Here is a 26,442-nt window from a genome sequence, read left to right as displayed (position 1 = left end):
TTCCCTGCAACTTATTCATCCTTTTTTCACATGATAATACAAGTATAGGACCTGTTATCCAGAAAGCTCTGGACCTGGGGTTTTCTGTATAAGAGATCTACTAAAAGATCATTTAAACAATTAAACCCATTAGGGCTGTTTTGCCTGCAGTAATATATTAGTTAGTATCAAGTATAAGCTACTGGTTTATTATTACAGAGGAAAAGGAAATCATTTAAAAAAAAATGTGAATTACTTGTTTAAAATGAAGTCTATGGGAGATAATGGGATGGGATTAATAACACATTTAATGGTTTAACAGTTATTTAACGCAAATTTAATCTTTTTGTTTTCTGGTTCTGAGCATTGGCTCCTTAGCTCTCAACCTGCATTTTGTTTCCAGGCAGCGGATTCGCTCCCTTCCACATCTCCATTTATCTGCACTGAAAAGTACAAATTCCGCTTGAGGGACAGAGCGGTGATCGGCCCAAAAAACAGGAAAACAGAAGCTGTGCAGATAAAAGGAGGTGCTGGAAGGAGCAAAAACAAAACCCACAGTCGGTAGAGCGGTAGAAGGTAGCAGAATCAGTTGTCTCTCAGGTCTATGAGCTGACTTCTGCCTGATTATTTTAGGTGCCAGAGCCAGTAGTGCAGAGAATATAAACAGATGGTCAGATGCTGTTCTTAACAGAAATTACATTGACAGATATATTTAAAATCATCAAAAATGTTTAATTAAATGACAAGGAAAGTTCCACAAATATATTTTTGCCCTTACTTCCGACTGCTTAAAATAATTTCATTGTGTGCTTTTTGTTTGTTAGCACATTGTGTTGCTGTCAATGCTGTTTTGATAATAATTCACTAATGGATCAGACACCTACAGCTGCAATGCAGTTATGTTGCCCATGGTTAACAAAAACCTTTATATTCAAAAAAGAGCAAAAAAAACTATACAGCATTCAGGTCACATCAGCTCTTCATGCCATGATTTCTGTGATGATGAGCTCTTATTTTTCTCTAATCTGCAGCAAAAACTACAGGAGATTGAACGTGTTGATAAATGGCTTAAGATGCTCAAAAAATGGAGCAAATATAGGAACAGTGAAAAGGTATGAAAAGTAATTTGAAATAAAAAATCTTAGAACCCAGAGGCTCCTGCTTCTCATTAAGGTCAGTTTTGCTTTACAGGATATACTTAATTGCTACCTTTTTCTGCACAGTTGTATATTGCAATAACTTTATGCACCAAATCCTTAGCTTATGTTGATGGTATATAACTACTGCCTGTTCTTTCATATGTGTTCTGCTAGTGCTAGTTACAATTAAGTTACCCTTTAGCATGGCATAGAATGTACTGTCTTAATAATTTTAAGTTGATCTTCCTTTTTTATTCCTTATTGTTATTCAATTAATTAGTCTTCTGCCTTTTTTTAGCTTACAGTTTAAAATGCTGTCTGTGTAAACCCAATAGTCTTAAACCCCAGCATCAAAAAAAAAAAAAAAAGTTGTTGTTATTATTAATTTGTCATTATAATTGCTTATCTTTCTATTCAGACCTCTCCTATTCATCTTCCATTGTGTCCGGCCTAGTTGCTAGGGTAAATTGGACTGTCACAACAAGATAAATTCTGAAATTGATTGATTCATTGATTCATTGAATTGAATTATTTAAATAATTCAAATATAATAAAAAATGAAGAACAGTTGCAAATTTTAGTTTTAGAATGTCTACCCCCTTTAAGTGAACCCTTGTTATAGTAGATTGTATAAGTTTATACAATTGCACAAATGTTTTTATAGATGTACCGAAGAGTGTATAAAGGTATCCCGCTACAAGTGAGAGGTCAGGTCTGGTCTCTGCTTTTGGACGTTGAAGAAATGAAGTTGAAGAACGATGGCAAATATGAGGTATGTTATGTTAGAGCGGGAACATAAAGTGTATGTCTTATCAAAAGGGTAACTAAGACAGCAGGTACCCTAATGTTTTCCTGGTTTTTAGAGGTGGTGTCTGAACACTGACTTTCACTTAACTATATTGTGAAACATATATCAATGCATGTGTCATGTATAACTGTGCAATTATATATCTTATATTTTCCTTTCTTTCCTTTCTATCTTTCTTCTTTCTTTTTGTGCTTTGATTGCCTGTATTAAAAATGATAAATAAAAACTTTAGAAAAAAAAAAAAAAGGTAACTAAGAAGGTTGTAGTATGAGAAAAATACAATTTATAGAGTGTAGATCGAATTAGAAAAAAAAATATTTTTGTACACGGACCTAAGCACCTGGCTGTTGTCATGTCACTGTAAGTAATTAATGCTTCCATTTCTCTATTGAGATATCTATACATTGTAATTTTTGTTGTTATTGCCCCACTCTCTTTATATTGTATTCTTCTATTAAAGCAGTTAAAGTGTATGCTTATGGGCCAAAAAAATAAAAGCCTTCCCTTTGTATTATACTGTATTATATTACTTTCCTATGAAACAAAATTAGGGAGGTCTGTCAGGCTTTCCAATGTCTGCTTTTTTTCATTACTGGGTCTTTGCATAACCCCAGTGATGTCAAAGTATGCCTTTACATGTTAACCATGTTATTAGTTTATCTTGCTGTGAGATTTGTTATATATGGAGATTTGTTAGGACCATCCAGTGCCCAATGGTTGGATGTTTTGCAGTCTGTAGCTATAAGTTAATGGCTAGGTTGCACTGATTGGCTCAGTCATTCCTATAGTCAAATCATTAGGATCACTAAGTGTGCCCCCTAAGCCTTTTTCTTAGTTGTTTATTGACCGTAATGATTGAGTGTGCTGACCTTGTTTTATACTGTAGTGTACAGTATATAATTAAAGTGTCCCTTTCACCCCAACAGAGAGGCAAACTAATAGAGCCTGCACTTCTCCCAACACACTCACATTGTGCATGCATGTAACGTTACACACATGCACATAACAAGTGAAAGTTGTGGCACGATTCTCAGTGCCTCAATGTGGCCACCCACTCCATGTGTTTCCTCCCATTGTGAGCAGCATTTAAAAAAACAAAACAAACAAAAACTATTGTTTTCAGAGTTCGGGCTCTATTAGCTCACACCTCTGGTGGGGGAAACAGTTTGGGGTTGACAGGTGCTCATTAGAGGAGAAGGAAAGATAAGATCACTGGGGGTGCCAAGTTGGTCCCAATAATTGTAATCACTTACCTGCTACACTGGGCTGGCACTTCTCTTTTCCAAAAAATGTTCCAGCTCAGAGTTCTTTAAGGCATCCTCCATCGGGCTTTGGTGCATTAACTGTGCAGAATTTTTCCAAGATATATATATTGCACTTCTGCCTGTGTAGCACATGTGTTAATGTTTTGGACTTCTTAAAAAATATTGATCATTCTCTGCAGAAAATTAAGGATCTGGCGAAGACTTATTCGACAGAGATTAAACAAATTGATTTGGATATAAACCGGACGTTTCGCAATCACATTATGTTTCGAGAGCGCTACGGAGTCAAGTAAGTGATGGTTACTTTCCAATGCATTGTCGTACTATGAGAGACAATCTCAGGTTTGACAAATTAAGCTGGCGACACACAAGAATATATATATATTGCTGAATCTACACCTTTAACTAAGTTGGTAGCCTAATTACCTATGTATAGGTAAAAAGTTATGTCCTCCTGGATTGATATCTGATCAGGGTTTTTCATCTACTGATTGGGGAGACTGGAAAATCTTGTTGTCCAAAGATCCCTGGTGTAAATCAGGGATATGATCATCTGCTGGAGGGTATACAAAGTTGTTAACCTTGTTAAACAAAGGGAATCATCCTTATATGGCTTGAGCTTGCTTAGTGTAGCCCATAAACAGACTGTACCCCATATGTATGAAAATAGGAAAGGGATACATTTTGGAAGTGAATTTCATAGAACAAAGATGATATGAATGAAGGCTGTTCTTTGTACATAAATCCGGCTTCCATTGTCTTCTAAAATATGTAACGTAGCACCACTGGTGTCTCAGGAGAAATGCTTGTATGAAGAAACATCTGCTCTGTATAAGGTCCAACTATCTGTTATGATGTTGCCAACTATCTGTTATGATGGATTTTCTTATTTTCAAACCCTTAGCAGCAATTGTTTCCACTGCAGTGTATACTGCCCTCTCTTGTGAGGAGAGTTAGAGTTTCAGAGCGAAAGGCTTCATTGCAGAATGCACACCATTTTCTTTTCATTGTGCTTAATGTGCAGCAATGTTTGAACTTTACTGCATAATAAATACATGCAAAATATATAACTAGAGTTTTGGAGTCTACACATTTCCATTTTTTTTTGGGTGCCTTGATGGCACATAATATGTCAGATACCTCATCCAATGTAGGTACAAAAATGACTTCCTTGTTTGTCTTAATTTTTTCGATGAAACAAAAAATTCCAAGATTCAGATAAATCTCCAAAAGGAGTCCTGACTAATTTTTATAGTGAATTTAAATGAATGGTTGTATTAGAATGTGTTACTACTTTAAATAATCAAAGGCTTTAATTGCACTTCACAGACAGAGGGCGCTGTTTGATGTGCTGTCTGCCTATTCTGTTTACAACACGGTAAGTTGACTTGCAGCATTATTTTGTTATATTCAACAAAAGTGTAAAGAAATTCCTAAATAATGTAAATATGTACCAACCCATAACAAATTCCATTGTAACCATACTTAGAGGCTGTTACTTGGCATGTCTTTTACTTTTTGCCTGGCAATTTTGATTTATATTTTGCCCACAATGTGTTATTTGGTTTCTAGTAACAGGAAAAATATGTACTTCTTCATTAACATTGATGTCAGAACTGCCTTGGACCCCATTACATAAAATTTTGAAAACAAAATATATTTTGCTTCTAATGGCAGCAGCATTACATAGCAATTATTTTGTTTGTTGATGAGCTTAAAGGACCAGTAACATCAAAAAAAAATGTTTAAAAATTCGTTAGTGCACAACGAAAAATAAACACCAAGACAAATAAATCTTTTAAAAAGCAAAGCCTTTATTAAGAAATAACTTACAGAAAATCCACTTCCTGTCCTCTTCAGAAACGGCGAAAATGCGACCATCCACACTGCAGCAATCGATTTCTCCTTCCTGGATATTCACTGACAGGCATCTTCCTCCTCCCGGCGTCCAGCAACAGCTGTGTCTCTCCTTCCCCATGGATCGACTTCCCTCCTTCGCTCTCCTCACCAGCAGCTGCGGGGCACAGAGTGGGTAGTGATTTAGGAGTCGGTGTGAGCGGAGGCAGGGACGGAGCTCTAAGAAGCACTCACACCGGCTCCTACATTACTACCTCAAACGCTGAATCCCATTTGACACTGAGAATTAACTCCTAGGAGCCAAGCTTTAACCTGCTTCCCCTTGGCTGTAGCTCCCACTTACCTGCGCTCCTCATTGTGCAGCTCCGAGTCCCTCTGTTCAGCCTTGGTGCAGTTCTGCTTAGTGGGGTCGCCGGCAGCGGCTACAGGAACAGCCCGGGCAGAACGTTCCCGGCGGGGTCGGCGCGCTGCACAATGAGGAGCGCAGGTAAGTGGGAGCTACAGCCAAGGGGAAGCGGGTTAAAGCTTGGCTCCTAGGAGTTAATTCTCAGTGTCAAATGGGATTCAGCATTTGAGGTAGTAATGTAGGAGCCGGTGTGAGCGGAGGCAGGGGACGGAGCTCTTTACACATACTGTTCTTTGCCGGTATTGCTCCCATCCCAGCAGCTCCACGTATCTTTCACTGACAGCAACGAGCAGGCAACTTAGCTCAGTCTGGGGACTTTGGCAGCCGGTTTTGTATTTCTCTCTGCGGGGACCCTCAATGCGACTAATTGTCCTAGAAGCCCAGGTCTGCAGGGGGCAAAAGAAGCAGACAATCAAATACACACGCTAGTTTGCCGTTCTCCCGTGCTCTGCATTGTATGAAGCGATGGGAAGGATTTCACACACAGACAAGTATTTTACACTGCACTGTCTGCTTCTTAGAGCTCCGTCCCTGCCTCCGCTCACACCGACTCCTAAATCACTACCCACTCTGTGCCCCGCAGCTGCTGGTGAGGAGAGCGAAGTCGATCCATGGGGAAGGAGAGACACAGCTGTTGCTGGACGCCGGGAGGAGGAAGATGCCTGTCAGTGAATATCCAGGAAGGAGAAATCGATTGCTGCAGTGTGGATGGTCGCCTTTTCGCCGTTTCTGAAGAGGACAGGAAGTGGATTTTCTGTAAGTTATTTCTTAATAAAGGCTTTGCTTTTTAAAAGATTTATTTGTCTTGGTGTTTATTTTTCGTTGTGCACTAACGAATTTTTAAACATTTTTTTTTGATGTTACTGGTCCTTTAAACTATATTTAAGCAATTTTATAAAGGGCAGATGGATAAGATCTGACACTATTTATTTTTATTTTATTTGTGGCTAAAATCACAATGGATATTTTTTAGTGACTATATGTTATTAAGCAATATATTACTTAATTATTATTACTAAAGCATCTTAGCTGGCATCAGATGCCTGCGAAATAGCATTCACTTTGGTAAATTGGTCGCAAGTTTTTTTGTTGTGTCTGTGTCTAGCATCACTTACAGACAGTTTGAGACTGCACTGGTGGGACAATGGCTTGTTTTGGAAGGGATTGCAATGGAGGTGGTGGGGTCCACAGGTGGAGTGGTGGGGCCTTGAGGTGGCAGCCCCCGTTGGGCCCCAGACACACCAGTTCAACACCGCTTCCAGTGCATTTTGGCAAATATTGCATTATTAGGCAATTTACAAAGTGCATGAGTAGGCACAACACTTTTGAAGAGTTCATCAGAAAAGGCTGAACCAGTGCATTACATCTTTATGAACAGAGCCCAGATGCACTCAGTGTTGCACTCATTTGCACTTGAATTTGAACACAAGCCTTATAGTTTATAAAGGTAAATAATTTAATTTATATTATTTATGGCGATGAGCATATCCTTAGACAGCAGAGAATTTCCGGCATACAAGGTTATTTCAATGGGAACTAGCCCCTTGACTTTATTATGCCAAAAGAACTCTTTATGGGTTTGTATGTTATGTATGTGTTTATAAGACAAATCTCAGCTTTTCCCTCACACAAGGAAAGATACTAGAGTTTCCACAGTTCTCAGAGGCAGGTCTGCTGAGCCTCTGACTGTTCACCCACAAGATGGGATTGGTTACGTCTTACAGTGTACTGAATGATGCAGACTCCCTTTAAAGTGTTAAGTTATGATATCAGCCTGCAAGGCACCAAAGTGGGTAATGAAGGGTTCCCGGGACTGTGTGTGGAGGGGTGCTAGGAGCAGAGGGAACCATGAGACTGGCTACATGGGTTGGAAGGATTGGTTGAAGGCACTAAGGGAGGGCAGTTATAAAAAGGGAAAGCTGCTTCTCCTCCTCTTGCGACATCACAGGCACCTGGAGCACTGTGCAGGCTGGCAGCATGTCTGGTACCCCTAATGGCGGCATCATTCCACCCCCCACCCGTTCCACTGTTACACTTAAATTGTTACACTTATTTGTTAATAAAGTTTCAATGGACTGGTTTCCATATTGTTAAGAATGTGTAATATAACAAATATTATTATTGTCACAGCTGTTGGCAGGTAATTGTTTTTGGTCCTTGCCATTTGGGTATGGCCAGTAGGTTTTTCCCTTTACATGCCCACCGCGGCTGCGGTGGCTGCCATCTGTGGTAACCTGGGCTTGGTAAGGACCAAGCCCAGGTTACCACAGATGGACAGGGTTATCTGTTTTTGGGAAATATGGTTTTAATAAATGCTGTGGCTGACCTCCACCCATGAAAAGGGAAAACTGAGTTTCGGGTTTAATTTAAATGTTAGCTCACAAGTGACTGCCTCCCCACAGTCCAGGAAAATGTATTTGAAAATGATATTTGGATATGAACATAGTTTCCACCTTAGTAACATAGGTTGAAAAAAAGACACACTCCCATCAAGTTCAACCTTTCAAGTCTCTATATAAACTGCCTAACCTGCTAGTTGATGCAGAGGAAGGCAAAAACAAAAAACAAAAAAAACATTCGAAGCCTCTCGAATTTGCCTCAGAGGGGGAAAAAGTTCCTTCCTGACTCCAAAATCAGACTAGTTCCTGGATCAACTTGTTCTATGAGCTATCTTTAATCTTTCTTAAAGCTTATCTAATGTATCAGCTAGTAAGAACCTACTGGTAAATAAAGCACTAGAGAGGTTATTGTACGATCCCCATATATATTTATACATAGTTATCATTTCACCCCTTAAGCCCCTCTTCTCCCATGTGAACAACCCCAAATTGGTCAGTCTTTCCTCATACCTTCTATGGACACTCTCTAATTCAATAATGGCCCTGGAGACCAAAACTGCTTATTCTAAATGGAGCCTTACCAGCAGGGCCGGAACTAGGGGTAGGTAGAAGAGGCACCTGCCAAGGGCACAACAATAGGGGGTGCTGTGCAGATAACTGTTCTGCCTACCCCTAGTTCGTAGTTGCTCCCCTTTGCTGCCCTCCCCTCTGCTGGTTCCCCTCCCCCACTGACGCTCTCTTCCTACTCCGACCCTCCCTTTGTCACTGCCCCGTTTGACAACATGTTGCGTGCATGCATGCGCACGTTAGCGCGCACACACATGCATTGGGGAAACGAGTCATATTAGTAAATTGATACTGTTTTTATCACTGTGTGCCTGAATGAACTACATTCCTGGCATACTACATTTCTACAATTCATTAGCCTCATTTTTACTAGTGTGTTGCTGTGCTCCACAGGAGGTCAGTTACTGCCAGGGGATGAGTCAGATTGCAGCTGTACTGCTCATGTATCTGAATGAGGAGGATGCCTTTTGGGCTTTGGCACAGCTGCTCACCAACCAAAGACATGCAATGCACGGTGAGAAAAAAGGCTTATACAATATACAATGAGTTAATGAACTCTAAACATACCAACACCTGCTGCAAATAGTTCTATGCTCAGGAAGAATTGAATGCAACTGCTGTGGCAGCATTCTGTATATGTATTTGGTTTACATTTTGAACCATTTTAAAACACAGTTCCATCTGTTGGAATATTTGTGCCTTCTTTTTCATAAATGGTAATTTATCAGAACCAAGTATAAAGTATATAAGTATAAAATTGATGTTCTTATTATTAACATCTTCTGGGCTTCTCTGGTCCCCTTGATCTGTGATGCAAGACCACTGGTGCTTATATACGGACCAGATTCTATATCTCATGGTTGTGGCATTAAGCTAACTATGGGTCTCTTCCTTAGTATATATGTTGCAAACATCTGTGTAATTTTAAATATCCCTTCCTTGCTAAAAAATGTGTCTATTATGTGCATTTTGTTCTTTCTCTTTCTCTCTGCAGGCTTTTTTATACCTGGTTTTCCAAAGCTCCAGAGGTTTCAGAGTCACCACGAGCAGATTCTCAGCAAAGTGTTCCCTAAACTAAAAAAACACATGGTATAAATGAGTTTCTCCCCACTAGTACATGTTTTTAAAGTATAGGAGTATAGATGCAGACCTGAACTAGCTTAGATGTATTGCTAACTGGTTACCAAGTTTTGTTGTCTATGCAGTAAATGCCATTGTCTTTTGCATTGTGATAAAATGATTAAAGAGGTGGTTCACATTAACCTTAATGTAGAATGTCATATTTATAGCAACTTTGCAATTGGTTTCCTTTATTGATTTTTTTATAGTTTTTTTTTAATTATTTGTCTTCCACTTCCAGATCTTTTAAATGGGGTTCACTAACCCCAACAAATAAAAAAAAAAACTTTTGCTCTGTGAGCTTACAATTTTATTATAATTTTTTTCAGTCTCTCATTCAAACCACTGCCTGGTTACTAACGTAAGCAAGACCCTAGCAAGCAGATAGCTTCTGAAGTTACAGAGATGCTGAACAAAAAACTAAATAACTGAAAAAGTACAAATTAAAAAAAAAAAGGAAAACAATTGCAGATTGTCTCGTAATCATACTAAAAGTTAATTTACAGGTGATACAAACTTAATGTTTGTATATGCACGATCTTACTGTGATTCTGCCATGGGAAAACATGATTTTTACAAAACTATTCAGTTAATAGCGCTCCTCCAGCAGAATTCTGCTTTGAAATCAATTTTTCAAAAGAGCAAACAGATTTTTTTAAATGTGCACAGTGTAAGTTAGTAATAAAACGATATCTTAAAAATCATGGTAGAATCCCTTTAATGTTCAAGACATTAAGTGTAGGTAGAGGGTAATGTACTTAGATTGTATTGAAGACTGTTTAAGTAACTAGGACAGTGACCATTATATTGACCATCTTTTCATCTATAGACAGTAGTTTAATAGAGTCTGGTGTATGACAGTAAGCCCATACTTTAGAACCAGGAATAGAAATTTTAAAGAACAAAATTATTGAGGTTCCTGATCATTCAGTAAAGTTTTTTGTTGAATCATGCTGGTAGTTGTAGTAAAAAGAAAGCTATAGAGTCTTGGTTTGCCCAGTGACACATTTCATAGTAATATGTGAGTTAGCTTGTAGTTCATCTCAAAGTATGCCAGCAAACTATCATTTTATATTTCAGGACAAAGAAGACATGTCTACTGGAATTTATACAACAAAATGGTTTCTGCAGTGTTTCCTGGACCGGGTGAGAACTCACAATACACATATTACCAGTGCTTAAGTCATGCTGATGGTTCTTCTGAAGAACAAAAAAATACTCTTTCCCTAAACGTGAGAATATCATTGAAAACATGTGTGTATTTGTGCTGAGAAAAATAAATTTAGAAAACAAAATCTACTCTGATTTAGAATATGTTATAATTTCCATTTGTGTCAGTACACTGGAGTGTTTTCATATACATTGAAGGTTTAGGCTAATGGCAAATAAGTTGTTTTGACTGCTGATGCCATGTGTCGAAAACAGCAGCTGTTAAAACACCCTTGTTCTCACTGTCACTGCTCGTAATGTTATTGAATGAAAAGCCCACTGTCTGATTCACATGGAGCATTGACAGCAGACCTTTTGTCCTCTGTGCAAGAGTTGCTGAGGTCTATCATATGTAGCATTGTCTGCTTTGATTGTGTAGGTGGAGGCATTACCATCATGAAATATACTTAATGTCCATAATTTTCTCCTGTATCTTTTTATTTGGACAAGTATCCGCTAATTCAGAGCATATTTTATGCTAGCTACATGAGTGAGAAAAGTCCAAGGTCCTTTGTGTCTGTGTAAGATAAACAAAATTCAGCCATTTTTTGCCATTGCAACAGCTGCCTTTTAGGGCTCTCATTCCCTTTCATACTCTTCAGGCAGAGAGTCATTCCAGAATTTCTTGTGGTTGAGTTCTTAGTATCAGTCCAATCCTGAAGTTGTATATTCATAAATATTCTCCTGTCCCAATATGGCAGCTTCTCTCTACAACGATGCCCTTTCAACAGCACTTGACTCCCTTGCACCTTCTACCACCCGTCACAGCCGGCCAGCTAAACCCCAACCCTGGCACACTAGTGTAACACGGTACCTCAGAAGATGTAGTAGATCAGCTGAGCGATCAGCTGACGATCACAAACTGATCCTGACTTCATCCACTTCAAATTCATGCTCTCCTGCTATAACCGAGCTCTATCATTAGCCAAAGAACGATACTTCTCTTATCTAATATCTACTATGTCCTCCAAACCACAGCAGCTGTTTGCCACATTTAACTCACTCCTATGCCCCCTCCACCTATTAATGTTACTGCCCAAGACCTTGCTCATTTCTTTAATGAAAAAATCGATCTCATTAGGCTGAGCATACCGTCCGACAACAATCTCAGACCAACGTGCAGTCCACTCACATCTACTTTGCACTCCTGCACCCCTGCAACTCTAGATGAAGTTAGCAAACTTCTAGCCTGCTCAAAACCCGCCACCTGCTCCCTTGACCCCCATACCCCCCCATGTCCCTTCACTGGCTCCCAATCTCTTCTAGAATCAAATTCAAATTACTTACACTCACATTCAAGGCCCTTAATAATGAAACCCCTCCCTATATTTCATCTCTAATCTCCAAATACACTCCTTCACGAAACCTACGCTCTGCTTCTGATCTTCACCTCACTTCTCTTCTGATCACTTCTGCCCATTCTCGTCTACAAGACTTCTCTCGGGCTTCTGCTTTTCTCTGGAACTCTCTGCCACAAGCTGTCAGACTTTCTCCTTCTTTCCAAACTTTCAAGCGCTCCTTAAAGACCCATCTGTTTAAAGAGGCTTATTCGATGTACCTTAATTAATCATTGCTGTATCAAAAATGACAATGTTTATATAATATTAATGTCTCAATTGTACCCTAACCTTTTAGTTTGTAAACTCTAGGTCCTTCTAACCCTATTGTATTCTGTAATCCTTGTTTGTTATCCACTATTTATTCCCTGTTTGCTATAACTGCAGTAAAGCACTGCGTATCTGGACAGCGCTATATAAATAAATGATGATGTTGATGATAAATGAATTAATTCTTATACTGTATAAAAGACTAATTCCCATGTAATAAAAGCACTATGCTGTACCCAGGTGCAATAACCCATAACAACTCATAAGATGTTTGCTTTTAAACAGGTGACTAGGAAATGCCACCTACTAACTAGTTGCTATAGATGATAAGAACTGTAGCAAACTCTGCTTCTAGACACCATTTATTCTTTCCCCGAGGCTCTATGATTCTAATTCAGTCTCAAGTGTCTTAAAGTGTGTATGTGTGTGTGTGTGTGTGTATATATATATATATATATATATATAGATATATAGAGATATATATATATATATATATATATATAGATATATAGATATATAGATATATATATACACATATATTATATGTATTCCCCTGTCTTGTGCATTCTATGACACTATTATGTATTTTAATATACTGTTATATACTTTTCTACTGCTTTTTCTACCATATCCTTTCTTTATTTATCTTTAAATGATTTTGAATATACCACTTGCAATATCTAACCTCTTAAATAACTTTAGAGGTAAAAATGTTGTTTTTTGCCTTAATTTTCTGTTTGGTTGTTTTGTGTATAAATGCTCATATCCTGTGACTGTCATCAGAGCCCATGACTAAGTGCCCTTAGGCATGCGAAACGCGTAGGGTAGATGGAGATGCAGAAATATTTTTAACTTTTCTACAAATAAAATTGTTTTTTAACTGAATTCCGATTGGTCCTGTGGATCCGTTTAAATGCCGGTCAGCTCTGCTTCCATATTCACCCCTTTAATGAATACCTTTCATTCTTACTTCCAGACACCATTCACCCTTACCCTGAGGCTCTGGGATATCTACATACTGGAGGGCGAACGAGTTCTTCCAGCCATGGCTTACACCATACTTAAACTACACAAAAGTATGTGATATTGGTATTTAAGCATAAATATGAAAGTTATTGCATATGAAGAATCTGGAAACTTATGGATACTGTAGTTTTAATTTATAGTATCAACCAGGGCCGGATTTCTTCCCCGGCCGCCCCTAGGCCGCGTGGTCCGACCAGGCGGCCGCGCGGTCCTAGCGCCCGCCTTCCCAGCGCGCCGGCGAAAAAAACGCCAGCGCAGCTGGTGTAGTTGAATGGGGACGCGAACGTCCCCATAATGCGGCTGGGCGGCATGCCGCCCCTATTTTTTGCCGCCCTAGGCCCGGACCTATGCGGCCTTGCCGCAAATCCGGGCCTGGTATCAACGTGTTGGTAATTGGGAGAAAGTTCACATAAAAACATTTTGTTCATCTTTCAGGTAACATTTAGGGGTGGATTTATCAACATAGTATCTTATAGACTATCTTATAGAATGCCCTATTCCTACGAACTTTGCAATTGTTTATTTTTTATAGTTTTTGAATTATTTGCCTTCCTCTTCTCCCTCTCTCCAGCTTTTTAATAGGGGTTACTGGTCCCAGCAGCCAAAAACTATTTCTGCAGAAGTCTACAATTTTATTGTTATTGTTACTTTTTATTAATTGTCTGTCTTATGCCGTCTCCTGTTCATATTCCAGGCTCTTGTTTAAACCATTGTCTGGTTGCTAGGCTAAATAAGAACTATAAAAATTGAAGACCGATTGTAAATTCTCAATAACAATAACTACATTAAACTAAAAGTTAATTTAAAGGTGAACAACCCTCCTAATTCTACTCCCAGCTGAACAAAATTAAAGACCCTGTATTAAAAAAAACTTGTTGACAGGTGATATACCACAGCTTACATTGGAAATGTTGACCAATATTTTGGAAACCCACAATAAGGAGCTTATTAGAGCTAATGATAAAATGATTCAATTCAGGTACCTACATTGATCCTACAAAGCCCCTCATATACTTCACAAGATGAAACCAGCTGTCCCTGATATTTGCCCTAAATGTACACACTCACTGATTATATCCACCTGGTCTGGCTCTGCCTAGCAATGCAAAGGTTCCAGAAGCATGTATCACAGGAAATTAGTCAACTTTTGGCACTACTAATCTCTGTAGAACTAGCTGTACTATTGCTAAATCAGGTAAATGAATCCACTCCTGACCCATCTCAAAGGTCCCTATTGTGATAAAAATGGTTAATGGTTCCCCCCCCACCCATATCAATGTACCCACTTTGACAAGTTTAACAACGTCTAGTTCTCATGGAAAACAGAGCACCTTCTATCTCTGCTACTTCAAACTGCACATAGTCTATCGCCTGTCTTCCACTGACCCCCTAATCCTCCTCCCCCCAAGAAACAACTGTAACTTCAGTGGGTGGAGAAATTAGGTTGATTGGTTTGCAGTATGGTTGTCAGTGCAAGATTATGGGTCAGATTGATCAAGGATTTTATAGTAAATTCAAATTTTCGTGTGTCAAACATTTGAATCCACCTATTCTAATGTAAATTTGAATGTGAGATTTATCACATCTCGACCATGGAAACAGTCTTAATAAGAATATTTGGCCCTTCATTTACAAGTCAATGGCAGATGCCCATTGAGCCATTTGGAGATGTTAATTGCCTTAATAGACATTTGAGGATTTTTTTCAGGAGAAAAACTCAATTCACACGAACATTGAATACAAATCAAATATATGATTCGAATTTTCAAGTTGGAACCATTCGATCGAATATTAACCATTCAAATTTTCTCTTAAATAACCTCCCAGTCGAATTGTATATTCAAATTAAAAAAAATCTAAATTTGACCTTTGATAACTAGGCCTCTATATTTTGAAGTTATTTCATTTATTCACAACACATTGTTATCTGACTGTTGCCTTATTCTCTTTAATTTTTGACATGATGTAACAGTCAATCACAGTTTATGACATTTGTAATTTGTTATTGGTTGGGAGAAAAGTAAAACTCAATAAACATAACTTCATAAAAGTGACTCTTTTTGATTCACTGTATGGATCAACTGTATTACCTTGAATTCTATGTTGGCATGTGTGTTTAAATATACATTTTTAGCAGATAAAGGAACAAAGTTTGATGTGAGCCTACAACTGTTTAACTACAGCTCCCTTTGTACCCCCAGCAGCTGACAACTATGGGAAAGATGGTTTAGGAATTCATCAGCAAGGCATAATGATTGAATATATGGCTTATCTTTCATTTAACCAAAGAATCCTGAACATGCATAGTGCAGATCACAATTTCAATGCATGTGTTTCAGGCAGTCAGTACAGACCTGAGGAAGGGTGTTATTAAACAATGACCTTCTTTGTCATAGAAAATTAGGTAAAAAAAAAAGTTCAAGCTTACATCAACATCATATTTTGGTAAAAGTATAATTCAAGGTATTATATTTTTTATTAGCAGAGAAGTCCCATTTTGTTTTTAACAGGGAAGTTAATTAGAAAATAGTTTGTTTAACAAGTATAATAAATGTCTGAAACCTTTTCTTCACCCTGAGCAGATAGTTCTCTGTTGTTTTTTATGAAAAATGTAGTGTCTATTTGTGTATGTCCACAAAACCTGTGTTTCTGACTGCTTGCAGAACGTTTGCTTAAGATGCCTATGGAGGACTTGCGGGAGTTTCTTCAGGAGAAGATAGCACGATCGCTAAGCTATGATGATGATATTGTGGTTGAACAATTACAGACTTCAATGGCTGAACTTCGCAAGATGAAACTTGAACTTCCTCCTCCAGGTAGCTGTATGGAAATTACTAGTGAATATGTACATTAATTAATTATGGAAATACAGTACCCATGAAATGAGCCACGTCTAACTTAAAATAAGGAAGTTATTTTATGGGAAAACAATTGAAATGCACCTTTCAACAAGTGATGTTTCCAGCATGGTTCTTGGATTTTTACATAATGGCTCCCAAATGTATGTTGAAATGGATAGTGTTTCATAGTTTAGGTGCAAGAAAATTAAAGGGCAGATTCATCAAAGGTCGAATACTACATTCAATTTAGAAATTTTCAATGTCAAAATTCACACATTTGAATTTTAATCACCCTATTCGAATGTAAATTCGAATGTGCGATTTATCACAACTCGACCACAGAAACAGTCCTAATTGGAATATTCACCACCAAAAACCTGCCGAGTTCATTTACAAGTCAATGGCAGAGGTCCATTGAGCCATTTGGAGATGTTAATAGCCTTCCTGACATTCGAGTTTTTTTCAAGAGAAAAACTCAATTTGTATGAATCGAATACAATTCGAATTTTGAGTCTGAACTATTCGATCGAATATTAGACATTCAAGTTGTTTCTTAAATAATCCCCCAGTAGAATTGTGAGTATCTTCGAATTAAAAAAAATTCACATGAATTTGAAATTCGACCTTTGATAAATGTCTGAAAATGGATTTATGTTCATTATGAATTACGCTACAATAGAACATACCTCTCAATATTAGCGGAAGGTGGTAAAATAAGGAATTGAAAAGTGACCTTGTGTAATAACTGAAACCCAAGTGTTTTTTTTTGTTTAGGAAGACTAAAATTATGATTAGTGATTAACTTGATCCACTCCAGGAGGAATCTGGATTCTACATGTATGCAGAATCTATAACATCATTTGGAGTTATTCAGTGTCTAAAATTGATGAAATGTCAAGTAGAATGACCGCAAAATAGTGTTATATATTTGACTGTGTGCAGGTAACTAATTACGGTTATAATTGTTTCAGATGAATAGAGTGAGTGGAGACTTTATTAGTGGAAGTAACAGCCTAGTGTCAAAGCTTAGGGGCATATTTATTAACATTAGGGACAAACCTCACAGGTGATATTGCTCATAGCAACCAATCAGATCTTTGCTTTTGATTTGAACTTTTAAGTGATGCCCCTTAGTGTCAAGTAATGCCTGAAAAGATGTCAAATTGATTAGTAAAGAAGAGTCAGTAGTGACGCGGAGAATCAAATACTGACTGTTGCACCAAAAATTGTGATGAAAGATGTCACATAGTTCTGTAAAGTGTATTTGTTGCATACTTTGAAGTAATAGAAGTGCTATGTAAAATACTGAAAATGATAAATAAATGAATTATGTGGCTCATTCAGTGGTCTCTTCTATCAATCGAGTGTCATGTTTTACATGTATCTGACCGTGTCAGAATCAGTGATTCTGAATGTATCACAATTAATTTACCTAATCTATTTTTTTTTTAAAATAGTATTGATAATTTTATTTTATTTTTTCAGGAAAAGCTGAGGAATTCCCAAAAAAGACTCTGGGCCAAGATATGCCTGTTGACTTCCATCCAGTTAAGCCTGCTAAGGAGGCAAGTGGAGAGAAAGTAGTTGAATGTGAGAACACCCCAGAGATCTCCAAGCTACGTCCTATGGATATTAATGATAATAACTCAAACACTGGGGATAAAATTAAAAACCTTTCTTCCAGCTCACAATATAATGGGGCACCCACCACTATGGCTGTGGGAGAGACAAGCACAAAACAAACTAATGTTGTAACACATCAGGAAACAGATCTTTGCAAATATGGTGCAAAGCAGCAAGAGCATATTTCTGCAGAAATCCCCTTACTAGTTACTAGTTACATTCTACAACACCATGACTTGAAAGAAGATGACAATAAAGTAAGCACGGTTGATGTCTTGCAACCAGATTGTGTTGAGGTTTCGTTAATATCTGTTAAACATAAAGATGTCAATTATTCATCAGACACAAGTGTTTCTGTAATGGAGACTCCAAATGAATGCCAAAATGGTGCACAGTTGGACAGTGTTGTAAAGCCTGAATATGCTTCTGAAGAAATCAACAATTTAGCAGAATCCACTGCACCTAAAGAAGAATCCCAACTAGAAGCATGTCCTGCTGATATATTGTCTTCATCTCAAAGTGATAGTGAAATGTTAAGTATCAGAAAAGTTTCTTCCTGTGATTCCCTTACTGATTCCCCTCTATCACCAGAATGTGATAATCCTACTGCAAAAGAAGATTGTATTGTTGCAATAGGATTTGCCTCCCTTCAGCTTCCAGAAGCAGAAAGTAATAGACGTCCGTCTGTTGCTTCTGCATACGAGAATGCATCTGATGTAGAGCAGGGAGAGTGGCCACCATGCCCAACAGACACAACTTTTATTGAGTCACAAAGTGGTGTAAGGCAGGCTAACATTTGTAATGCGCTAGATTTGTCGATGGAAAGGAGGAAAGAAACAGAAATCCTTGCACAGCTAAAACCTATTATGTCTCAGCACCGAGGGCCATTGGGAAGTGTGCCAACCTTGCTTAGTAATAGTCCTGATTTTCAGGAATCTGTTACTGCTCAAACTATGTCTTCGCCATCAATACCAGCACAATTTTTTCCTTGCCAAATGATCAAGACTTTTACTTCAATCCAAGTGTCTCTTGCCACATCACAGGACTTTCTCAACAGACAAGTAGCGCATCCATTGCTTGATAGTCCTCAACATCCTCTTATTTCAATTGTCCAAAGTGCATCACATGAACAAGGAGAAAAGGTAGATCACGAAACTTTGACCACCGTTGTGAATGGATGCAACCTGTACAAAAAAACTCAACCTCCTCCACAAACCGCTAAGCCAAAAGTTGTAGCTCAACATTGGAACATTCCTAAAGCCCAATCAGATAACAACTTTTATTCACATCATGCTACCATGGCACAATTGCCTAAGTCTGTGACATTCTGAAGTATCTCATGCTGTTTGTTAAGTTAAGCTGTGTGTGAGCCATTTTTATGCTGGACATAAAAATTTGGCATGATACATACCACTGATAAGGGAATTTATGACTAGAAGGATTTTCAAGTGCATTGGTATACAGTTGTTAACAGAATCTTAGCTTAAAGGAGCATTTCGCTATTCTATAAAATAATCACAAAGTGCTTAATTTTTCATTTTTTCATGGCTCTGTTGTTCAAATGACAACAATTTTTACAAAGTAAGAAGTTTCAAAAACATTTCAGTATTTGTGCACTTTGATCAGAATTATAATAAGTTCTAACAGTGGCATCTACTTTTTCCTGTATGTGTTGTGAATACTTTTTCTTTTTTTATCTTTTCATATTTTGTTATACCTTATATACCTGATGGAATATCGTTTATAACTTATAGCCACATTGTCAATTTTCTAAATTTCTTATTAAGCAAACTGATCTATTACCCAATATGCTTTTCAAGTAGATGTTTTTTCCACCATACATTCATCTGTTTCAATTACATGAGTCATTAAAGCTTGGTCAGAGACAGTTTAATATTAGTTGTTTACGTGGCTATTCCAGACCAAGGTGGCAGCTCATTGAGCCATGTATGGGCAAAAAATCATTGGCAAATATTTTCTGGCAAGTTAGAAAATATAGGTGGGAGACAACTGTATAGGTCCATTGATGTGTTTCTTTCCCAAAAGGTCTGCATAGGCTTCAGTTATGATCCAGTTGTTGCCCAGATGGCCAGATCAGGCAAACATTTCCTCTTTTGGCAACCTAGACAAATGAGCCCATCTTTTTGTGTATGCTTATCCTAATATATGGATCACTGAAATTTGCCAAAAACATTACAAAGTCCAAAACGGCATATTTATCAATCTGTGTATTTTATTCTACATTACCCGAATGCAGATATTCATTTAGTTTTTTTTTTTTACTTTGTGTCAGACCTATGTAATCCATGTAACTTTACAAAAGAACTTCAGACAGGAAAGAAATTCAAAAACTGCAGTGGTCAAAGCAGCATTTTCCAAAAAAAATCCCAATTTTAGACTCCTCTACACCTATGCGATAATTCATTACATGTTTTTATAACTATGCTGGATTTTATATGTCTGTGTTATGGATTCAGGTGTCAATGTGTGCCATTTTAATACACAGCTTAATAAATATTCCTCATAGTGTGCAGAATTGTAGGTGGGTCTGAGCAAGTATTCAAGTAGTGTGCAGGTGTGCAGAAATTGCTTATGCTTATATGTGCATGCCAGAGTGCAAACTTTTTTAAAAGTCAACATTATAGATAAGGGAAATCAGGAAGGTGAAAAAAATTTGCAATATGCCCCATTAGTTTAAATTCCATGTATTAAACTGGACAAGGGGACAGCTCTCCATATAAGATAAAGCTATGCAGTATCCAGCAATAACAATTACAATTTCTGTTATACTCCGCTCTAAATTATTCAGAACAGTATTGAACTTTATTTCAGGCTGTAATTGTAATCAGCTAGGACAATTGTTCTTTCTATTCTGCGATATGGAATTGGAGCTTATTTATTATACCATATGTATTATTTTGTTTTTTAAACATGGCAAGACCAAAGGTTTTTTTTTTTTTCCTTTGAGGGGATGACAGGTTGTTGGAGTATTAATTCCATATTTATTGTTTTTTATTATTTATTATGACTTACTTTCATTTTGAAGAAAGTGGCCTTCAGCTTTTTATAGTATTGAAAATCAGAGGCCAGGTTGGTTGAGTATTTAAATTATAGCGAAAAAGCCTTCTGTATTAGTATATTTCATAATTTCATTATTTCATGTGCATTATCTATGAGGTCTGAGGTACGATTTTTAGAACTGCACTAGAGCAGTATCAGTCTTTTTGTTGAACTTTGTCTCTGTTGGTGTGTTAAAAATGTGATGTTGTTAAAGAAAGGGGCACTGTATGTATTCTTTAAGTGCAAGCAGGTGTATGGAGTATGTTAAAGGAAGTGGTTGCTCCATTTGTGTGTGATATATCCAAATAAACAGGAAGGGAGCATTGGCACTAAGTGCCAAAAGGCTCAAATGCAAGAAGTGGCTTTTAACACAAGTACCTTTAATAAATAATGTAAATCTGTACAATGAAAAGTTGAGCAACTGTGCCTGGGCTTATGTCCTAACTTTAAGCAGCAAATCTATGTGTGAGTGCCAATATTCTTTAGCCTGCATTAGGGACTTGAAGCCTTTCTGAGCTGAAAAGAAAAGGAAAGCCTGGAAGGTTCCAATTTATTAGGAGCCCCAATTTACTTTATTCACTTACTGCTTATCCTAGGCAGGCATTTCTTTTGTCATGGCGTCGTTTTCTCCAAAGCAGACTAGCACCAGATTCCCAGGCCTCCCCTGTGCCACTTCAGACTAGTTACATACTCAGAATGCTTTGGAAAAGGTCTGTACTGTACTGTCTGAAAGTGGGGGAATATGAACCCAGACTGGGGTCTACTACCCTGAACTGGTAGTGCTACCCATGGTAAGCCAAAGGCAAGTCAAATCTGCACCCCCTTACCAAAGTGACGTCACTTTCCTTGTTCTTTAAACAAACATATATACAACACAACTTGCAGATATTTGGTTGCTTTGGGTGTGACATGGCAGCAAGATGTTATGTTATTGTATGCTAAATAGGTATTTTAATGCTTTTATTGTATAAATTACTTGACTTTCCTGAAAGTTTGCTGTCCTAAGGACCAATGTTTGCCCAGGTCTTGTACTCTGGGCAATTGCAGAGTGACTACAGGAATGGGGGCTGTCAGAGGAGGTTGATCCCTTGCATTAAAGGTGTCAGTGATTGGTTACACCATCAAGTAATAATGTCTTTGCTTAACTAGTTGATGTTTATTGCTGACTTGGAAGATATCTTAATTAATTCCCAGCAAGTGTCTGAAATGACAATTGCCTGACTGCCTGCAGACTTGCTGTAAGGAAACCCTACAGGACAATAAAGTCTCCCATCTGGCCCTAGCCTAACAAAGTATATTTTAACCTTGATATTCACACACAATGTAGATACCCAATTTAGTTCTGCTGAAGGGACAACATCTGATTAGGGTGCAGCAGAATAAGCAAAAAAATTACATTTCCATCCATTTAAATTCATACATAAGCTTCTGAAGGTCCATAACAGAACATTCATGTTGCCAGACTTAACAATTGCTGTACACATAAACTATTTACATCAGCATCTACAGCTGTATGGTTAAATCATTTTATTGTAACAAACATAAAATAATCAGTACAAAGCATTCCTTAGGGAAACATTTACTTTATTGTTATGAGTAATATGTTCAAATTATTTATGTTATACTATATATTGTAAAGGTAGCTTATTAGCTACCTATATTAAATCATTTACTGAATATTGGTATATGTGAGTGCAGGAACAACAAAGTTATGGATAACTAGTAAAACATTCACCCACAAACTCAACAACAAATTAATTTGGGCACAAATCTAGGAGAGCTAGTGACAGCTCATGGTTACTTTGATGGCATCAAGAGGGCTATTTACAGGGGTTCACATATTGTAGCAAAATTATTAGATGCCCAGTGGGATAACAATACCAAACAATGTGTCTGCCCAACAAGCTGCTAGACCACAGGGCAACAAAAAGCACTCAAAAAGAATTGTGCATGCATTCCAGAGTGTGGTAGCTGTGCCTAATGTAATTGTCTTTGCTTCTATATTGGCCGAATGTATGTATAGGTGCATTTTAAACACCCCAGTGTCTCTTTGTCTCTCTACCAGTCAGTGGCATTTTAACTACCCCAGTTCTTCCTGGTGGCAACATGGCTGGGAAAGGACCATGTGATATGATCCTAAGCCTAAGTAGTCAAGATGATTGAAATTGCACCACAATTTACTTGAATGTCTGGACCTACACAGTGGTTGCTGCATTCCAAGCAACACTCACCAGACCGAGTGCACTGAAAACATAAGTTCTTTTACCTTAAGAAATAAGGATATTTGCCAAACTAGACCTACTTTTAGTAAACTTCTTTAATGAATCAACAAACAATACCTTTAATGGTTACAGATTCATTTGCTCAAAAGTCAAATTGCCTCTGGAACTTTATTGAGACTTAAGTAGATTTTACTTTAAGTGGCCTCCTTTAAACATGTCCTATAAGCAATTTTGTTGTAACAGGTATTTACATGGCAGCTGTCAAGTTGAGATACTGATCAGGAGCTAAGAGAGTCCTTATAGAGGAGAGGTAAATGTTTTCTACATTTTTTTATTGTGGCTCAGTGCATAAAAATTTGTTTTTTTAGGAAATGTATTTTTTTGTAATAAAGGAAGGTTGAATGCAGAGCATCAGGAACTTCAACCTTCTCTTAAGGAGAGGTTTGGATTTATGTGCTGTTGCAGGGAAGTTTGGTATTATAAGTCACTGTTTCAGAATGATGCACGACACAACTGCAAATATATGACTAGTGAAATGGGACTCCAAACTGGAATGCCTCTACCCACAAATTTTGATGCAATATATAATGGGAACTGTGGTAATCGTAGGTTGGAAAGCAGTCATCCGAAATTAATGTCAATTTCCACCAAATCACCTGAATTCAAATCACTTTATCTTAAAGATCTCATGTGCTGCTATGTTGTGTCGCCTGTTTCCTAAAACACCAGATTTCTTCCCTCTAGTCTATAAACCTGGTAAACATCACAAAACTTTCAGTGCTTGGCACTTAGGTCATCCTTGGTCGCATTTTTATTTGATTATACAGCTCAGCCAGTCCAATAAGAACCCTAGTATCTCATTCCCTTGGAGACAGCAGCCGTGCACCCAGTGGGCATTGATTGATCAGCAGTTCAGTTTTTTCTATGTTAACTGTGTCTTAATAGTATGAAAGGAGAGACACTTGAGGTCTCAAAGGCAGTCTGCAAAGAAATAACACAAGGCAGTAAGTGGAGTGGAATGGCAAAAATATACTAAGAAACCAAGACTTTCTATTCTCCTTATATATCTGTCAGTGGTGTCATGTGTTTTTGCACTATCCTTCATTAAGTATAAGACAAATCAGTCATAACAAAAGGGGTGAGGCAGAATCAAACAGGAAAACATATAGAGGGAAAAAAATATATGAAGCTAGGCTAAAAGTGATCGTGTAAAATAAAATGTACTAAACACAAGCAATAGAACTCATCAATAATTACGTAAAAAACAAACAAACTTGATTTGCATATATTTGTACTAGGTGCGAATTGAAAGAGCTTTTTAATTTTTTCATTATTCTTTTACTGGAGCAAGGAGGTAGATGGATAGGACAGAAAGGGCTCACATATTAAAGCATTTATATACCATGAGGCCTTTTAAAAATGGTTTCCCCCCTTTTCTTTAAGGGTAGATTTATTGAAGGTAAAAAAACCTGTCTTATTTTAAAAAAATTTCATCGATAAGAAACAAATCTTGTTCCGTGTTTTAGCATTCTTTTCTAGCATCTAAGGGATCGATTTATGTCTTTGTTGTCACAATTCAAGAAGAAGGCAAACACGAATATATTCAAAAATATTCTTCTGAACCTCAAATAGCATACCTCCCAACATTTTGGAAATAAAAGGAGGGACAAAAAATTTGGCGCTCGTTGCGCTGCAAAACATTTTTGTGGGAACACCCCCTAATTACCATGTTCATTTTACAAAATGTAGCAGGTTATGAAAGTTTGAACATATTTCTGTGGTTATTTTTCAGTTATTACAGTTTTGCTAAAGAAGGTGAATTGCCCTTTAAGCTGAGTCTAATTTCTCCCAAGGAACCCGTTATCTAAATTATTACAATTTCTTATATCCTTATCTCAAATTTGTTACAAAAATATCTTATCTGAACCTTGTGGCTGTTCTGGGCTCTCTCCCAAAAGCCAATTAAGTTAGAAACATTGTATCTTTTTTTGTAGCTGTTCAGTCCAGAGCAAATCGGAATTTCCAGTACAAACGTGGGTCTGCGTGTTGAGCTATCAAAAGAGGGACTGTCCCTTTGAAAATAGGATAGTTGGGAGGTATGAATAGTCAGTGTTTACTAAAGTTTAGTAAAACTTAAGTGTAAAAAGTGAGGTTTTCAGCCTCATTGAAAATGAGTGGAACAATGTGATTCTTGCTGGCGTGCAACTTTTTTCCCCGCAAATAAAGCGCACAGGGGAATATTATTTCTTAAATAAGCTAGCATTCAAGAAAAATTGTCATATTCTTTTCTGTTTTTTTCCTCAACCTTGAAAACTGAAAAGAAATGTGCAAAAATTCCTCGTAAATTTGCATTATGATAAACAGTGGCAAAAAAATGACAGATTATCTCAACTGAATTTGGAGTAGTCATGGTTTTCACCTGCTCAAAACTAGCAAATCTTTATAAATGAACTAAAGCATCGCATTTTTACTTTGGTAAAATGTTAATCCATAAGTGTAAGAAAAATGTGAATTTGGTAAAGGGTTATTTCATAACTGTGATAAAAAAAAAATCACTGTGCAGGAAAACCATTTACATTTCAAAGGGAAATATTTTTTGAGCTTTGATAACTCTGGCCCTCATTTTAAAACATTCAAAGCTTTTTATTACTTACTTTTTTTACTTATTAATTACGTTGTTGTGATCATTGAAGATTATTATAGATTGCCTCACTTTTCTGTTATTGTTCCTGCAGAATATTGTTTGGTCATGATTTTCTATACTGTAAAACTGGCAGTGGATGTAACAGGATATGACCGTTTTATAAAGGTTACAAGTTAAAACAATGGTATTTGCTTTTAGTTTGACAATACATATATATTCTTTTGCACTATTACCCCATGTTATACACAGTTTCAACAACACTTTGCAAACTATACTGACAGTATTATAATCCAATGTTTTTTTGTAAATGTGTAATGTTCATAAGTTTCTGGTTGATATGTTTTTACAATGGCTCATGAGCTGTATATACGTGCTGCACTTTCCACTGAAAACATAATAAACTAAAACAATTAAACAAAATCTTATTTAATTTTTTCTTTCTGCTTTTGTATTTTTTTTTTTTATATATATATATATATTTCTGGTTGTTTTTATCCGGGATAGCTAAAGATGTGCTAATAAAACCAAGGTCATGGGTTGGATCTCCGTATGGGCCATGCTACTACTTTGCACCAGTTGAGAATTTCTTAACTAACGCACTTTCTTCTAGTTCTCGTTTATTATAAGCAAGTTTTTCTTCAGTCATTTAGGATAGGAACATAATCTAACCCATTTAACTAAGATTAAAATAGAGCCAGACATCGGCATCTTTTTCCTTGGTGGTCACAGGGG

General features: G+C 37.3%; 1 protein-coding gene across 1 annotated transcript in view; it reads left to right on the top strand.

The window, feature by feature from the left end:
* usp6nl2.L (USP6 N-terminal-like protein 2 L homeolog) overlaps window positions 1–26,130 on the top strand; it is a 61,646-nt gene extending 35,516 nt beyond the window's left edge. Inside the window, exons 5-14 of the mRNA XM_018242352.2 lie at window positions 1,011–1,091; window positions 1,783–1,890; window positions 3,371–3,480; window positions 4,521–4,569; window positions 8,754–8,874; window positions 9,355–9,449; window positions 10,560–10,625; window positions 13,272–13,371; window positions 15,985–16,137; window positions 17,647–26,130. Coding sequence (XP_018097841.1) covers window positions 1,011–1,091; window positions 1,783–1,890; window positions 3,371–3,480; window positions 4,521–4,569; window positions 8,754–8,874; window positions 9,355–9,449; window positions 10,560–10,625; window positions 13,272–13,371; window positions 15,985–16,137; window positions 17,647–19,115 — 2,352 coding nt within the window. The 3' untranslated portion in view covers window positions 19,116–26,130. The remainder of the gene's footprint in view (window positions 1–1,010; window positions 1,092–1,782; window positions 1,891–3,370; window positions 3,481–4,520; window positions 4,570–8,753; window positions 8,875–9,354; window positions 9,450–10,559; window positions 10,626–13,271; window positions 13,372–15,984; window positions 16,138–17,646) is intronic.
* The last annotated feature ends 312 nt before the right edge of the window (window positions 26,131–26,442 follow it).

Source organism: Xenopus laevis, chromosome 4L, assembly GCF_017654675.1.
Source record: "Xenopus laevis strain J_2021 chromosome 4L, Xenopus_laevis_v10.1, whole genome shotgun sequence".
In the NCBI taxonomy this organism is placed as follows: Eukaryota; Metazoa; Chordata; class Amphibia; order Anura; family Pipidae; genus Xenopus; species Xenopus laevis.
The sequence above is the reverse complement of the archived record's forward strand: the minus strand, read 5'-3'. Positions and strand labels throughout refer to the sequence as shown.